Source organism: Opisthocomus hoazin, chromosome 4, assembly GCF_030867145.1.
Source record: "Opisthocomus hoazin isolate bOpiHoa1 chromosome 4, bOpiHoa1.hap1, whole genome shotgun sequence".
In the NCBI taxonomy this organism is placed as follows: domain Eukaryota; kingdom Metazoa; phylum Chordata; class Aves; order Opisthocomiformes; family Opisthocomidae; genus Opisthocomus; species Opisthocomus hoazin.
In genome coordinates this window covers 24,748,930-24,766,432 of record NC_134417.1, presented here as the reverse complement: position 1 = coordinate 24,766,432, position 17,503 = coordinate 24,748,930, and the positions used below count along the sequence as shown (strand labels likewise).

At 39.5% G+C, this 17,503-nt stretch overlaps 1 protein-coding gene across 3 annotated transcripts in view; it reads left to right on the top strand.

Annotated features, from left to right (window-relative positions):
* The window catches only part of LOC104334393 (neuroserpin), a 53,248-nt gene extending 49,502 nt beyond the window's left edge, over positions 1 to 3,746 (top strand). For all 3 annotated transcript variants that reach the window (XM_075418371.1, XM_075418373.1, XM_075418372.1), the window contains exon 9: positions 955 to 3,746. In XM_075418371.1, coding sequence (XP_075274486.1) covers positions 955 to 1,031 — 77 coding nt within the window. In that variant the 3' untranslated portion in view covers positions 1,032 to 3,746. The remainder of the gene's footprint in view (positions 1 to 954) is intronic.
* Positions 3,747 to 17,503: the final 13,757 nt, after the last annotated feature.

Genomic DNA, 17,503 nt, shown 5'->3' with positions numbered 1-17,503 from the left:
GTTATCTGACCTTTTCCCTACTCAAGATTCACAAAATTACTCAAAAAGGAAAGTTCAAATCAGAAAAGCGTAAGCTTGGTAGCCTTGGGGCAATTCTTAATGTTGCAGTGGCCTTGTTGCATGTGGAAAGAGGATTCACCAGCAAATATAGTTAAAGCCTGAAAGCTCACTACCAGTCTGGAAATACAAAGTTAGAAATCTTTTGATAAAATCTGTGGTGAGTTCTCGTATTCTCAATAATACTCTAAGTGCTCATGATTGAGAACTGTGTATGTATAAAACGGGAACAGTGTAAATGGTGATTAAATAGCAATAGTGGAGCGGTATGCATATAGAGAATTCCTTGTTGTGGGTTGCATGCACTAATGTTGAGTAAATTTGTGAACTCGAACTATCTACCTATTAATATTCGTTCAGTGATCGGTGTGGCAGCTTCTGGGACTCAATTTCAATTCTTTGAGGAATGTTGTCCAGTGGGTCAGACATACGAGGGTCAGAAGCGATGATGAAGGCTGCTCTGATTAGGTGTTTGTACTCCAGTGAAGGTTAGCTGCCACCTTTGGAGCCCCCAGGCCTAGAAACCAGCACTGTCATGACCACTTGAGATCAGTGGCAGTACTTAATGGGCCTTCATCAGAACCATCGAAATGGAAGTGAACCTTTGTATTGATTTCTGGTGTTTTTTTAATCAAGCTATTAGAATAAGCAGAAGGGCAGTGAAATGCAGAGGATTTCGCTGTTCTTGTCTGTATTGTATCAGTTCTGAATTCAAAGAACTCCTCTCGGGCTATTGATCCATTGCCTTTCATGGCTACCAAGGTCTCGGAGACATACTTTCCTGTAAAGTTCTAAAGTATGTGGTGCACAATTTTATTATCAGTATTTTTCATCTTATAACCTCAACTTTTCCTCTTGGTTCTGACATCTTTCCTTCCCTTCCTGCTTTTTCCACAGGTACAGTGTTATTCATGGGAAGGGTAATGCACCCTGAAGCAATGAATACAAGTGGCCATGACTTTGAAGAGCTTTAACTGCCATCAGCTACCAAAAAGAAGAGATAAGCACATAAAGTTTGAAGTTAATATATTTAAGGTTTGCTGTGTTTTCCCCCCAAGATATTGTTTAAAATGCTTTCAGACCTAACTGTGTGCAAGGCAGTTTCCAGAGGAAAGCTTACAGTATTAAAGTAATGGTTCTGTTTCTGTCATTGTGATTGCTGTGTCCTTAAAATAAAATTGTGTACGTGTCAACAACTGCTTCTTGTTCTAGTGAATTGTAAAGCAAAAAACCTTGCAAGTCGTGGATTCATCATTTTTTTACAGTCCAATGACTGACTTGATCAATGAGACAGGAGTGAACGGAATGTGTGCAGCTCTGAATAATGCAAATGGCAAACCTTGATAATTTATAGAGTTGAAGATCTACATCTGGAAATTTTTATCTCTTCCTGTTGATGTAAAAGTAGTAAACAGACTGTGATACGCTGTCTCATCGAAGTTAATGGAACAAATTCAGCCTAGTGGATTTTAATCTGTTCAGATAACTGTGGTAGACTTTGTGTGAACTATCCCACATGTGATTCTAAAATGTTGCTTTTATGAGTGCTTCTGCATGTGACTCTGCAATTCACCTTCCATAACTGTTGATGCCAATAAAATTTGATCGCATGAATATTTAAGACTAGTCAGTGTAGAATAGCTATGTATGTGGCTGAAGTAAATTAGTGGAATAGTAACATCATTCGTGTGGACATATTTTTCTCCCCTAAAGTAGTTGTTCTATTTTATCCTAGGCTTTGCAGTATCTCGCTGCAGGGATCTAGAATGATCTTTCTCAAAGTACAAAAAAAACCCCAAAAAAACAAAACAAAAAAAACCAAAAAAAAAAACCACCACACCCTTAATTTTAAGTGTCTAAAAATGTTCTATTCATAAATAAATGTCTAAAGGAACAATATAATCCTTTTTATTCCCTACCTTTTATTGCAAATAAGCTGACAAAGAGGAGAATGACGCATACCACAAGTAAATATTAGCAGGGAAATTAGTTGCTGTTTCCATTTGCAAGAAGAGGAGAAGTACCAGTTGTCACCAGAGAAGCATATAACTATTTCCTCCCTCATTGTGCAAAATACAAAAAGAACAGAAGTTATTAAAAAGGTAAGAGTGAATAGAAGAAAAGAAAGGAGGAGCTCCTTTGAAACAGATCATAAATACAAACTTTTGGATAATGAGTGGTTTTCTTCTCAGTCAGTAGGAGTTCTGTCTTTTGAATTCTATGAGAACAAATGTGGATTGGCTGAACTTTGTAGTTATAGGCTTCTCTGGCATACATTCACTGCAGAAAAGCATAGATATTGCTCACAAGATTATTCATGGAAGGAGAACTTCCAAAATTTGACACATTGTTCACTTTTTTATACTGCTGGTACATATCACACAGGTCAAGCTGTGAAGTGATGGATGTTCTCTGTGGAGGCTGGTTATACTTCCTCGGAGAAAGGGCATTTGAACACATTTCTAGCCCTGCCTCCTTGAATTGTTTAGTTCTATTGCACAGAAGAAAAATTGAGAGAGTCTGGACTTGGTGAGGCAGTTTTTGTATTGAAATTTAGACAAAAATTACAATTTTAGGTTTGTATAGCTGAAAGTGTTATGCTTGGGAGGGGGAAAAAAAGGGAGCGCCTCTAAGAAGGAGCAGGGACTACTTTTACCAATAGATACAACTAGTTTTACTGCAGGTAGAACCAGCTCCTTTGACATGGAGTTACGCAAGGGCTGGTTCTTCATGTTTAAATGATTCTATGAACATGACCTAATGTCTGTAAAGGTGACCCAAATGCTAAGGATCTCTTGTGGTTTTGACCTTACAGGATCCTGATTTTTAAGCTACTACATTTTTTTTCAGGCTAGTTTTTGAGATGTTCACTCTGATTTGGAAAGACATGCAAAAGCAGGTGACAACCCTCAATCATCTTTATTTTCAGTCCGTAGAAAGTTCTTCCTAACCAATTTTGTGTTTTCTTTGCACTAGTTCCCTGCAGCGTAGGTGCTCCTTAACAAGGAAAGGACTGAAGGTAGATTTGAAGTAGAGCTATGGAATTATGGAAGGACAGATGCCAGTCAGAAGTATTCATAGAGGATATCAGGCAAGTGCACAGAGTTTCCTAGCAGCTGGACTGAGCATAGACGTGAAGTGGAATGATGCAGAATCACATCTTCCAGATCTGATTCTGAGAAGTGCCTCAATGGGCTTGTAGGAAAACCAGCAGAAACAGAAGTGCAAACACTAGTTGTTTTGCTTGATACTGTGGTAGTCCTTACAGATGCAAAATAGCTATTTATGTTTCTTGAAAATTGAGAACTATCTGGTTTTCAACATGAATTGATTTATTATCACATTATGCAAAGGTGTTTCTTAGTTGTAGGCCATGAGAACAGCTCTCAAACAATACTGGTTTTTAGTAGCGATAATACCTTAAGTATTGTTACTGATTTATTGAGGTATATGAGTACTATTCCATTGTGGTTTTTAATCTAGATTTTGTATAATGTTCTTTTTAAAGATACTATTGCTTTTTTGAGACAAAGCTAGCAAAATAATTTTATCTTTGTTTGGATTTTTTTGGGTAAGAGGAATTTGTCAAGTAGTGGCTCGTATGTGAGTTTAGGTGTACAGTCTTTAAGAAAATTAAAAACTGTATTTTGTGTTGGAGGCTATATCAGAAAATAAATTACTGAAACTTCTATAGTTGTACTGTGTAAGTGCCCCATGATGTGACAGTGTCTACTGAGATCCTTCTGTGATGCCGATGGAGTTTGAATGTGAGATGCAGTTCCCTAACGTTGTCATCCTCTGTCTGTCTTGCATGCATCTACTGGAGTCCAGGTGGAAATGTTTTTCAGAGCTGCATCTGGAAAGACTGATTTCCCTCCAGATCTGTTTAGTAGTGGTGCTGCCACTGGAGACTGGCTGAGTTAAATAGGAAAATCCCACTTTTACATGACCATGAGCACCAAACAATTTTTCCAGATTAGGACTACGTTCAAACAAAAATTTGTCATGTTGTATGAGTTAAAATATTTCAAGCACTAATTCATTATGCTCCCCAAAGCCTTGATGATGGCAGAGTAAGATGATGTTTTGGACACCACCACCTGTACTTCTTAATGGGAGCTAGACTGACTTTAAAAAAAAACCAAAACAAAAAACCAAAAACAATTGCTTTCTGTAAATCAAGTATATGATATTACTCAAACAAATAAGAACTTAGAGTTATACCAGAACCAAAAAACAATTTAGTCAAAGCTTTTGTGGCTTTTATTTTTCAATGATGGACAAAAGAAGAAACCACAAGATGTCACTCTATCCTAAGAAGCTGAGAAGTGCTTTCTCAGTGACAATGATCCTGTGGGACTGTTGGAAAGCTGAACATTCGGACTGGGACTCAACTGTCTATAGGTCTTGGTAAAACCAATGAAAGCTGCTTGAGTTTGAGAGTTTAATTAGACCCAGGTGCCTGAGGTTAATAGTTGGGGTCAGGGAGATGGAACCAAATAAACTCTGTTTTGTGTTGCAAATTATTCTCTGATTCTTGATAACAGATTGCTGGATTAAGTTCATTGCTCATAGGGAAATTTTTGTCTGGTTCATACCCTGCCTGATTGTTTTGTGTACTTTGTGTGGGGTGAAATAAAAGCAAAAGTTTGGGGTTTTTTCAACCCATCTCCATGAACAGCAGTAGAGCTGTGCTGTGGCTACCTCAGACTCAGTGCTACAGTAGGAGACCCATCTTTTTGACAGGTAGAGTTGAAGTCATTGATATGATGGTCCTTTTATTTTGTTGTCGTTCTCTTTTGTTTACCTCCTTTAATGTCCCCCTTCCCTTGCTGCCTTACATACAGTCTGTAGAATTTCTGCGTGAGCGGATTCCCAGCGTGTTCTCCCCTTGTACAGCAAGGTCCCACCGCTGTCAGGTGTCCTGCTCTCTTCCTGCGGAGGAGGCAATATTTTTCCCATGAGAATTTTTTAAAAGAGACAAGGCATACTCAGAAGTGGTGTTTACAAACTATTTCTTGAATTGTTTCTGTCCTTTTTAATGGGCAATCTTTGCTTCTGTCCCTACAGTGAAAATACATGGATTCAAAAAGAGATGGATGATTTACCCCCAAAACCCAGGGCCAGGGAGGAGGAAAGTGGTACCTTGGTAACTCAGATAATACCAGCAAGAAGTGAGTTCACTTCCCCTGTGAGCTACTTTGCATTTGCTGACACAATTGATGAGAAAGTGTAGATTCATTTAGCTTGTAAAACTGCCTGTGGTCCCCAAGGATTTTGCATCAAGTTACAGTAGTTAAAGGGCTCCAGACAGAGCCCTGTACTCTGCCTGCTTCCTGGGGACCTTTGTTAACTGGTTCAGTAGCTTATCTTTGGCTTCCAGCTGGCATTGGTTAAGGGCTATAAAGTAAAGTTACACATGAGAAACCATTTGCAATACACAAAAGTAGTTGGTACTGTAAAACTCATTAACAGTACATATCTGCTACCTCCATCAACCAAGGCTTCTCCAGTGATGTTCTCTCTATATAGGACTGCTCCACATGAATGTTTTTCATTACACAGCAGTAATTAGAAGCCTGAGTCATGGGCCGATTTCTCTAGGCATTAGGTAAACTGAATAAAAAGATGGACAAAAGTCATGTAATAAAACACTGCTTAAGTTGCAGTTTGTAGACAATAGCATAGTGTGATAGTCAAGGCTTTAAGGCTAGTGAAGGATATCAGACTTACTCACAGTCACTCTGGCAGGTAGGTAAATGGAGAAGTATGGTGAAGATAAACATATTATTCAGACTATAGGTGAGTCTCAGCTCCAGTTGACTTTAGTAGCTGTTCAGACTTTTTCAAAACATCTTACAACTGCAGCCCCCAAACTCTGTTAGTAGCTGTGCCTGGAAGTCAGGCAGCTAATGGTTCTCAGGTAGGTGTAACTCCAAACCAAGCACAGCAAAGCTCAAAACACTGGCCACTGTTCCCAAAAAGCATGGTATGCAAAAGTCTTCATGGCACTCTGCTTTTGACTGCGATCAAATAGCCTGAAAGATTTTTTTCTTCTTGATGTGTTTGCAACACTGCGTTCTGGAAACTAATCTGGCAGATAGTGGTAGTAACGTTCTGGGTCTGCTAGGACCTGGATGAGGAAGAAGATTGAAATTGTTCTGCAGCTGGGGAATTTAGCCCATTGCCTGAGATTTTATCTTTTCAGCCACGCAGAATCATAACATGAATGATGTTTCAGATATGACCAATGCTTTACTGCTAACAAGTTGGGTTTACTATGTAGCTCTCAAACACACATCTTCTCTTCTCTGTGGAAGGCTCACATCTTGGACAAACTGAGGGAAGAACTCCTACAGAAAAATCGTTCTGTATTTGTGTAGAAGTGTTCTTAAGTAAGGAAAAAAAAAAAGCATGCAGAGGAAATCTGTATTGTGTATAAATCATGTCTTTTGTGCTCTTCTTAAGGGATTAGAATTGGCAATTGAAAAGTCTTGTTTTTTCTTTAAGAACAATTTGTTTAGATGGGCTTCAACTGTTCCTTCAAGTATTCTAATGCTACCAGAAGAGTTTAGATCCAATTATAGTTTAACATTTTTACTCTATTTACATGTATTTATAAGGAGTTATGTTTTAAAACCAAGCAACTTGCAGTGCTGGAATGCTTACGAGTGATAACTGTATGATAGCGTTGCCTGAATAGAATGAAAGAAATATGTCAAAACATGCTAAAAAATAAAAGATATCAAGAAGTCCGTCTTGCCCTGAGACCTGGAAGGATCGTGGTCTGGACAATGCCAAATCTCACCAGTTGCCAACAGTCTGATACGAAAAGTCTATTCATTTGAAGCATTTGTCATCATCAATTTACTTTGTAAATGGCGTATTTCCAAAGGTAAAGCTGGCATAGCTTGACACAGAAATTAATAACATTTCTGAAGTTTATTACAATAGAAATGCTAGTTTTAAAATTCATCGTCTGTCCTGGGAAATGTTATCTCTGGGCCAGGCTGCAGCTTGAATTACCAGCTTGCAGTGACACTCTGTCATTTTCCAGGAGCAGGACTGTATAAAACTCTCCTGCCAGCTCTGAAGCGAGGATATGTCTTCATCAGCTGAGCTGCTATTAAAGTCCTCGGTGAAACCCACAAAGAGGTAAAAGAGGCCAATTCTAATGTTGCTGCTGCCTGTTTTACATATATGTCTCCACTGATTTTTCCTCTACAGAATTTTCTCCTTGGTCTAAACAGAGAATTGGAGACAATGCGCTACAGTATATAAGTTCACTTCAGGTTTTTTGAACAGAAATTATTTACAAATTCTCACAATATTTCAGTGCTAGTCTTAACTACTACAGTTTCATAGGATGCAAGCTGAGCAGGCTAACCTTGAATACTTCTAATTCATTTGTTTTCCAGTGTCGTTCCAAGCTTACTGTGTCTACATCTATGGAACAAAGTGTTCTGAGGAGGTGATCTCTTGATTACTGACCTTTTGAATCATGACACATATGGGACAGAAAGCTTGGAACCACGAGTAAAATAGCTTGCCTTGTATCAAGCACTTACATAAGCCAAGGACGTTACCAATTCTTCCTCTTCACTATGATGATTACAGTAAGGTAGGTGTAAACCATCCTAAGGGAGAAAGTGCAGTTACCTCTGAGCAGAAGTTAGGGAATGTCTAGTTCCATAATCTTAAATGTTTAGATCAAGCAAACAATCACATAGTGTCCAAAACACCCATAGCAAAGAGCGTCATCAGAAAAAGCTAAATTTAATCAGTCACCGAGCCTGTTCCAAATCCCTTTATGGTCCATAGAAAAAAGATTGCGGTAGTTTCAGTCAGTTTTGGACCATGTGCAGCTTTCTTGCAGGCTATGCCCTGAAGCGTGAGTACAAAGAACTAGTGTGAACTGACATACCTGTGATTCTGTGTTGTTAGTAAGAACTCAATTTTTGCCCAGTTTGCGAAAACTACTTCAGGCCATTTATCTGAAAATATGGAATGCACTCCTAATGACAGTGTTTCTACATAAAAAAAAAAAAAAAAAGTCTTTAAGTGTGCAAGACGTAGAGTTTATAAAGTTGTGTTTTGTGTGTGCATACGTGTGCATGCACTCCATTAAATGTGGACGTACTCAGAATCACAAATACTGTTACTATTTTACCATTATAATAAGTAAGCAAAACCTAACCTAAATATCTTTGCATGAAACCATAAGATAATGCAGTACAAAATAATGAAGCCGCTCTGTGCCTCTTGGTTTGGAGGACTTTTCCATGGTGCAGGATGCCTATAAGGGAATAAAAGGGTTGTTTGCCCCTCTCCCTTTCTCAGTAACTGTTTGGGGAGCCTAGCTTGGCTAGGTTCTTCTCTTTAGGTCTCTGGAGTTAAATGAGATGAATTCAGGCCTTGTGTGACTGTTGGCAGCATATTCCTCTGCTTACAACCATTGCACAGATTTCACAAGGTAAATATAAGTAGATGGATGAAGGCAGAGAATCCTGGGGAAATAAAGGGAAGTCGGTGTTTAACACGATGGGCAGTGGCAAAGCTCGCCAGCCGTCCAGCCACCGTCAACACAGAGGGCCCTGAAGAGGAGCCACGACCCCCATTTGAGGAGCTTGCAGAAAATTATTCTCTTCTGTGCTGCCTCTGTATTACTTTACATGTATTTTCTAGATACAGCAACTCATTAGATTTGTTGGCAGTGTACTGAGAAGTATGTTTAAGACAAGTTAATTCAGGCTTTCTTAGTCTTGGTAGCACCTGCTTGAAATATGTTTCCTTCTATGACCGACAAGAGTACAGAGATTATATTACGATAGTTCCATGACAAGTGACTTCCAAAGGCAAAATAGAAGGCTATTTTTCAGAAGGGCTATTAACCATCTGGCAGCCCATTTTCCACCCTTCATTGTAAGGATGGTAATCTGAACAGCATTCAAGAAAAAGACAGATCAAAGTCTTCACTGTTTCCCCAGGAAATGCATCGTGATGACTCCATAGACAAAGGTTTTCAAGTGGAAATCATGTTCTACATTTGTATTTCCTTCAGTGCTGTAAAGCCCTGCTCGTTTTTTAGAGTTTCTGTACAAAGCCTTTTTTTTTAAATGGAGCTCGAAGATGATGAATGTTGCAGGTGTGTTCCCATTCAGCACAGAAATATGGAAGACACAATCTCCTGATAAACTAAGGGGTATCTGTGACAGCATTGTGCTTTTGTTTGTCATGCCATCGTAAGTATGGCAATAATGCTGCTGGTGACATAAGCATCTATCTAAACCTGCACAGACACAGCAGTTAGGACTCACTTTTCCCTAACACAGTTGGTAGAGCAGTATAAAATCAGAATCTTTACTTCTGTGGTGAATCTCAGAACTTGCCTAGAACCTTGGAGGTTAAAATTTTGCTTCACATGAGGCAAGGCTATTGTGCATGTAAATGCCATTTTACTGGCTTGTCAGCTAGGATCCAAGGAGAGATGGTGGCTTTGCTGCGAGGCTCCTTTTGGCTTCCCCTCAGCTCCTGTGCCTGCAGTTGCTGGCGAGCGTGTGATATGTTCTAGTGGTTTGCATGCCTGCATTTCCTTCCCGTGGAGGGGGAGATACAGAGGGATGGTGGTTTGAATCATGTGGGTTTGCTCCAGTGCACAGCTGGAGCACTGCCAGGGCACACACTGGGCTCACAACTGGTCTCTGGTCCACCCGTTTGACTGTAGCCCAAAAAACTGGTTCCACAGACAATAACCTTGCTGGAACAGAGAAAGTCCCCCTCATGCCAAGTGACCAACAAGTACAGTTGGTCTAATGCCCTTGTGGCAGGGGAGGAAGAATCCTGCTGGTTTGGCACTGGGTCAAGGTCCCTGCCCTTTTAAACCCTCAAGAGGTCTTTCTAAGGCTGAAAGCTGGAACAATATAATGCTGTAAATTGCTGATCATGAAACAAGATGGAGACAAATGTACATTTGCCCACTGTGTCCCAAGCTGCTGTCCAAATCACTGACTCGCCTTGGTGGGCCAAAGTGTCAATGGATTTTTGTGGTAGGAAAAGCCAGTGAACAATCAAAACATTTAAAAATAAGCCAACAAATATGAAGCATTTGGGAGCAGCAGCTGATGTTCCCTCGGAGATGTAACACGTGATTTCTATAACCACAAAAATATATTTAATTTTGTTTATTTAATAAACCAGACTGTGTTTTGCTGTAAGCATTAATCATCTGGTGTCACACAATAGCACATTAAATGTCACACATTGAATCACTTCTCCTGCGACACTGTTATGAATATTCTGGATGTACTCCACAGCTGTAGAAAGAAGTACTTCATGCCTTGCTAGCTTTAGAGCAAACACACTCTTGCAGCTTCATTTTGTATTCAGTAGCTCTACAAAACAGCAAAGGCAGCATACAAAATGAGGAGGAGTATTGCTGAAGCTCAGCTGCTGATCTTTCGCAATTCAACTGCAAAAACTATGAGGTCTGAAAGAAGACATTAAAGTGCAAGTATCAGCAGAAATATTAAACTACCTTAATCAAGAGAATTGCACCTGATCACTTAGGTTTTTAATAATTTTTGCTTGCCTGAAGAAGCAGCAACAACGCATGATGTTTCCTGCTGGAGTTAGGGCCCCCTTCTTCCCCCAGTGTGAGTCATGGAAAAAAGAAAATTCGTATTTCCCAGCTGCTGGAATATAGCATGGAGCTGGCAGAGCAAGACAAAGTGGAGCACCTGAAAGATGGGTTTAGTTTATGTTTGATACTAGTTCAGTGGCCTGGCAGGTCTGTGACTGGAGACTCTGGAGACATAAAGTAGTTTAACAGCACCTGCAGAACTGCTCCTTAGGTCAGCAGTGGACTTCGCCTCTTTGACGTCCAAAGATCAGGATGGATCTGAATAGTATGGGTTTTAATATTTTTTTTTTTCTTAAAGAAAAGCTGCTGCTTGTATCACCTCATCTCTGCTACAGCAAAATGTAAGGGGGGGAGAATGAACCTATGAAAAAAAAATCTGGATTTGTCTTCAGAGGGGATTTTGGATGAAAGCAACTAAAGCAGAGAGAGGCACTGGGTGAAGTCCTCCCATTTCAAGCCAGTGGATTGCCTTTACTGGACCCTGACTGAAAATAATCAGTTGGCAGGAAGGACAAATGCATATTGATAGTGTGCTCCCCTTACCAGTGACTACAAACACATGCTCTGGGAAGTCCTGCCAACAGATTTGGTGTCCTCCAGTACCAGAACCTGGGTAGAAGGACAGTGGTGAAAGACAGAAGTGAGAAGTACAGCCCGAAAGAGAGAGTAAGGGGGAGGTGCATCATTCAGCTGGAGATGCTTTAAGGTCTTCTTGTCTTTTGAATATATATGAGTCAAGAATTCCTTCTCTCCTGAAGTCAGTAGACCTGATTTAAAATGGATATTTGTATCCGTGCCTTGTGAATGCAAAAGGTTTGTCACTCAGAAATTCTCCGTTCGGTGAGGCCAGCGCTCACACCTGCATAGCAGCAGGTACGAATACTTAGCTGAGGGACAAAGCAATGGAAAATCAGTCCTGAGAATGCTCAGATACCCCCAGTACTGCTGAAAGGAGAACGTCGTGTAGCTCTCCGGACACATATACTGTGATACAGCAAATGCAGTCTCTGACATTGACCAGAAACACATTTTCATTACATTTCATTTCTTTTGGCAGGACATGCCAGTTTCTAGCTTTAAATGCAGGAATTGTGGACAGCTACAGTGCGTCTGTCTCCTGCCTATAAAAGAAGCACTGGAGAGAAACAAGGTTGTTTCTCCTTGCTTGTAACACAAGGCTGCCATTTCTTCAAACTGAAAGCAAGTGGGAGCAAATTATTTGGATTTCCTGACAAAAGCTGCAGGAACAAAACACCTTCAATAAAAAAGACAGTTCTCCTCATAATGCTTCTCTCTTCCCATGATCATAGGAGGCCCTGCTTTCTGTTTTCAGCTAGAAAACATCTTTATTATCCTTGCAGACAGCGAGTAACGACATTCATTTGAACTCCATTTTTTTTGGCAATAAGACTCGGGGACAGAATAGGGATAAAAAGTCAGAGATGTCAGGAACAAGTTCTGCCTGCAAACACACGTTCAAAGTTCTAAGCTCCTTCTTTGGTTGCGATGGGGGCAGGTGTCTCTGAATTTTAAATGACTGAATTATGATTGTCGTTCAACTGTATGGCTTTTGCATGTGTTCCTGTTCTTTCACTCCTTTCTTGGCATATGTAGAGCTGGGCAGTTTTTACCATCTTGGCCTAGCAGTGGAGTAACATCGACCAGAAACATAGTTCAGTAAAACATATTGTATCAGTAAAACAAAAGTAAGAATGAGTAGGTCTCTGAAAGAAAGTAGATAATTTTTAAAGCACATTTGTGTTGAAATTCAATGGTCTTCCACAAAATTTTCATCTGTATGAGAATACTTACACCCTGTTCCCCTGCCTGCCTTTGCACATTAGTTACACATGTGTATGCATGCTTGTCTAAACATGCACACACATGTGCATGCACATATGCATACAAATGTATATGCATATACAAATATGCATACCTGTAAATATGCGTGTAAAAAGGATTTGCTGTGGAGGTGTAGTTTGGTATATTGTGTGCATGCACACCACTAAACCTGTTTCAGTGTATGAATGAAACAGATGTGCATGTGAGGCAGGAAGGTACCGGGGAGGAAGGGATGGAAAGGTGCAAAGTGCTTCAGACAAAAGGAAAGGCTGTCCAGTATAAAAAATTTGAGAACTGCTGGTATTGACAGTGGCAGATTGAATGAGTCAAATGTATTTGGCGTAGTTTTCCCATTCCATACTTAAAGAGATTATGCCTATCTATCTTAAATATCTAACATATGACAAATTCGTAAAGCCGGTTTATTAAAGGAGTGCTTTAGTGACTCCTAAGTGTTCCCATATTTGCAAGATCTGAGTTTGAGGAAGGCAGAGTTTTGAAGGATGAAGTGAAACAATTTTTTCAAAGTAATTCAGGTAGTCTATCCTCCACAAAAAAAAAGGAAACATAACTCTTTAGCACGTGGCAGCAGTTACAGAAATAAATATTTCAATTTATGGAAATATGGTGGCATCTGCAATTCTGAAAGTTAGGCAGGAGAATAACCAGAGATACTGCTTCAAATGACACAGTGTAAAAGGAAGCTTGCAAGACTGCAACAGGAAATTGTCTATCATCAAAATGAATTTAGAATTATTTTCATATGATTAAAATTATCTGATGAAACTTATGTTTAATAAATTAGGAAGCACTTAATGAGTGTTGTTTTCCATCAGGAATTATTAACAATCAACATATGAAAAGATGAAACATGAGATTCATAATAAAGATGTGGATGGAGGCAAATGAGACTGCCCTCATATCAAAGATTTCATCTCTGGGTGGTTTCATCAAATATCTGATCTTGTTTGTTTTGGCAGGGTTGGATAAGATGTTTCAAATTTTGAGAATTAGACAGAAATGGCATTCGGGCAAGTTAAGACTGACAGAAAGCTCATTAAAATGGATGGCAGTTTGCCTATCAATTTCAAGGAGCTCTAAACCATGACCCCTGTAAAAGAATGCTCGGTTCAATTTCTTGTGAAAAATCTGGCAGATATCTGGCAGATACCTTTTGGGTTTTTTCTGTATGCACATACAAGCTCGATTCTGCTCCCATTAAACTCGATGGCATTACTCTTAGGGGCTAAAAGGTTAAGCGTAAGCTTGTGTGCGTCTGTGGATTAGGGATGCAATAATTTTGTTCAATACAAAAAGCCATGTTTTAAGGTGAAAGGGGAAATATATCTCATCTTGGTGAGACGTGTAATGGGAGAAATCATTCTTGCACATCAATCAACAGGCGTGCTGCATGCCACCGACTTCACTTGGGATATGATTTTGTTTTCTCTTTCATGCACCCACAGATAAGTTGCCAAATGCAAGAGAAGGCAAGTTATGTCTGGGGTTTTTTTAGAAGAAACTTTTGAGAAAAAAACTTCAAAACATTACTTATACATGATCTTTCCTTAGTGTCAGAAAAAGTCTACTTCATCCAGAAATTGTTGACCTACATTTCATTAGAAAAGTAAGATTTGATCCTGAAATAAGTCTCTCCTAAATCAAATAAAAATCTCATTCTTCATTCCAGAAACATCTCATTTTATGCCTTGATCCAAAGACCATAAAATCAATGGAAAGACTCAATCTTCAATGCCAGATACTGTCCTTATGACTTGCAAGCCCATTGTTTTTCCAGAAAAGAGGACAAAGTTTCAGTACTTGTTGCTTGGTTACAGCTCCTCCAACCCTCTTGGAATTCAGGGGTTTATAAGACCTTAGAAAACCAGACACATATAGTTTCCCCTTCAATTATTTATGCAGCTAATTGTTGATTCCTTTTTGTCTGGTAACCCTGACGCAATGTTTCACTAACTCTGGTCTTCTGCTATCCAAGGCTTTATTCTGCTGTACTTGGCTCTTCCCTGTGAATGCTCTCCAAGTCCTACCAGTGGGAGTCACATAGCTTACTGGAATCCTGAATGGGCAGGGCAGAAAGACATTTGTTGCCTAGGTAACTCGGCAAAATAACCAGTTGGTTTATGCAAGTGTGCCTGCTTGTCTGCTGAAGCACAGATGAGCATATATGCGTTTAATATTGTGGGTTTTTTCTAGTGCTTCCTGTGAGTATCCATGCAGATTACACTAATTAAATATTCAAATAAATTCTTTCTAACTGATTCATCCAACATGAGTGCCATGGATTCCTGGATATAGTCAGACTAGGTAAGATCAATATAGACATTAACTTTCTGCTGTTGCCATAATGTCGTTAAGTTTTTAGATCTGATTTTACTGGTGGCATCAACCTAATTTTTTGATATCACCAGTAAATATCAAGCTAACATGAAGTAAAGTAAGAATTTTACATAAAAAACATGAAGTTACACCAACAAACTGTTTTTACAAGCTGCTGTATCACTGAATCAGAAAAATGTTATAACAGAGAAATGTCATTTAAGTATTCTTTAATAATGATTAACATAATGTCAGATTAGAAAAACTCAGCCATTTAAATTCACAGACTTGAAAGCCAGATCGTTCATCTAGTCTGGTCTTAACAAAGTCAGCCGCTGTGAATCCTGTGTGAATGCCGACCCTGTTCACATTTACAGAATTTTTGCTGCTGACTACCACAGAGCCAGGATTTCATGGTCTGAGCATTTCAGTTATTTCTGTACAAAAGCGGGAGGGATAATATTATTTCCTTTCTCTTAGTCTTTGTCTGTCTGCTCTGTTCAGTTAGACTACAAACTCTCTGGAGCAAACTCTATTTTACTGGCTTTCTGTGCTGCCCAGAACAATAGGGCCTACAGCAGTCATAATAATTTAATTGTTTCCGTCATTCATCAGATCTCGGGATGAGACGTATTCTGCCCAGTTCATACATATTTCAGGAGTGCACCAGCTCTATCTGTAGGACATGCAGGGAAGCATCTGATGGGTCGAACATCGATGGGAGAGACACGTGGCTGAGACTGATGCCCACCCTGTATTTGCCCGGCTCAACCATTACAAAGACAGAATTACTGGTCAAAATGAGATAAAGTGGGAAAAACTTTGTTGCAGGGATGGGACATGCTGCTGAATTTCTTGGTGGAAGGACATTTTTATAGACAGGTTGTAAAGATCTGAAAAATAGCGTTTATCATGGAAAGGCCGACACCACCTGAAATATGTCATTTCACTGAAACAGCACATAAATAATTTTTCATGTGCTTTGTGAGGAATGCATTTGCCACAGACAATCTGAAGCCCATTAAGCTGTAATGTGGACTAATACCTTTCCTCTTATATAGAGAGGAAAAATGGTAAGTAGAAAGGACCCAAATTACAGTCCTGTTTAATTCAGAATTTTTTTTTTTTTCTTAGCATGGAGAGAAAAGATACGCTGAAGTGACCTGATGAAACCCTTAATATCCCATCCTCTGCCCACCCTGTAATAAACTCCATTCGTACCACCTAAAGTTTTAGTGAAACCTGTGTGGGATGATCACTTTGTTAGATTTCAGATAATGATCTGACAGTTCAACATCTGGAACCACAAAATACCTTTGCATAGGAGCTGACATTTTCTGATAAACATTATGCCTCTGTATTTTAGTGGCACAGTGAAGTTTGCCAGCAGAATTTCTAACAATGTTTTGAAGACTTCAGTCACTGTTGGGGAAAGCATATGCCTTTATACAACAGAAAGATTATTTAATGATCAGCCTTTATAATGACCAAGAAGAAGAGAAAGGAGAAATCTGAAGGAGGGAGAGGCTAGGGAATAATTTTTCTGTGAAGAAATTGAAAGGTAGGAAGGCTGAACCATAGAAATTTGTGACTATATGGTATTTCCAGCTGAATATACCTGGGTAGAGGGGTTTACTGTGTACTTGTCCACATTGATCTTCATCTATTTATCCCCTCTTCTTTCAGTATGGCGCCTAGGAGCTCAAGTGAAGAAGGAACTATGCCTCTAATGTGGGAGATGCAGATCAATAGGGCATGATTGACTGCTCTATTATAACCTTACGCAGCACGGCACTGAAACTTGGTTCCCGTAACTACGGTGAGAGTTTAAAAGCCATCTGTAAACTTCAGCAGGGACTAGCCAATGCCTGTAACAATACTGGGCTGCTGCAATTCCGTCAGTGGCACACTGCCAGTGTCTACACTTTGCCGGAGTGAACCAAACAAACATCATATCAAGCATGTTTTGAAGTGAATAGCTTCACTAGACTTATTCTCACAACTATAGCTTTAATGTTTTAAGGAATATATAATATAAAAATAAACACAAAACTGACCTGTCAGTTCCCACCAAGAGAGGAGTCTCTTGTTTTCATTCTCAGATGCAAACTGAAAGAAGGAAGCCTGGAAGATTGTTTATGAAATCGCTGAGCATGTTCAAATGAGGCAAGGACATTCAACAGAGTGAAAGAATGCTCATGAAGAACTTTCACGAAAGTTATATAAAATACGAGATGCTCTAAGTATGTATTTTCTTTTCATCCAAAATTCTTGGATAAATTAATAAGTCATTGAACAAACAATAATGAGGCAGGGGATTTTTGAAGCAAAGAAAAGATAAATTTCAAGTGGGCGAAACTGGGAAAGCAATTCAGAAAAGAGAAGTCCGTGGAGTAAGAACACCAGAGATTCATCTGGATGATCACGTATCTTGCTACAGGTATCACCAATCTCTCTTTAGCCACCTCCTGGAAAGATGGTTCATTGATACCAGCGAGATCAGCACAGGAATTTGTTTGATGTGCTTAAGAGATTGGTAACAATAGCTCCTAACCTGCCTGCGTTGCGAGGTGACAGCGTTTCCTTGGAGACAGTGAATCCATACAGCCCCAGCCAGGATCCTCGCAG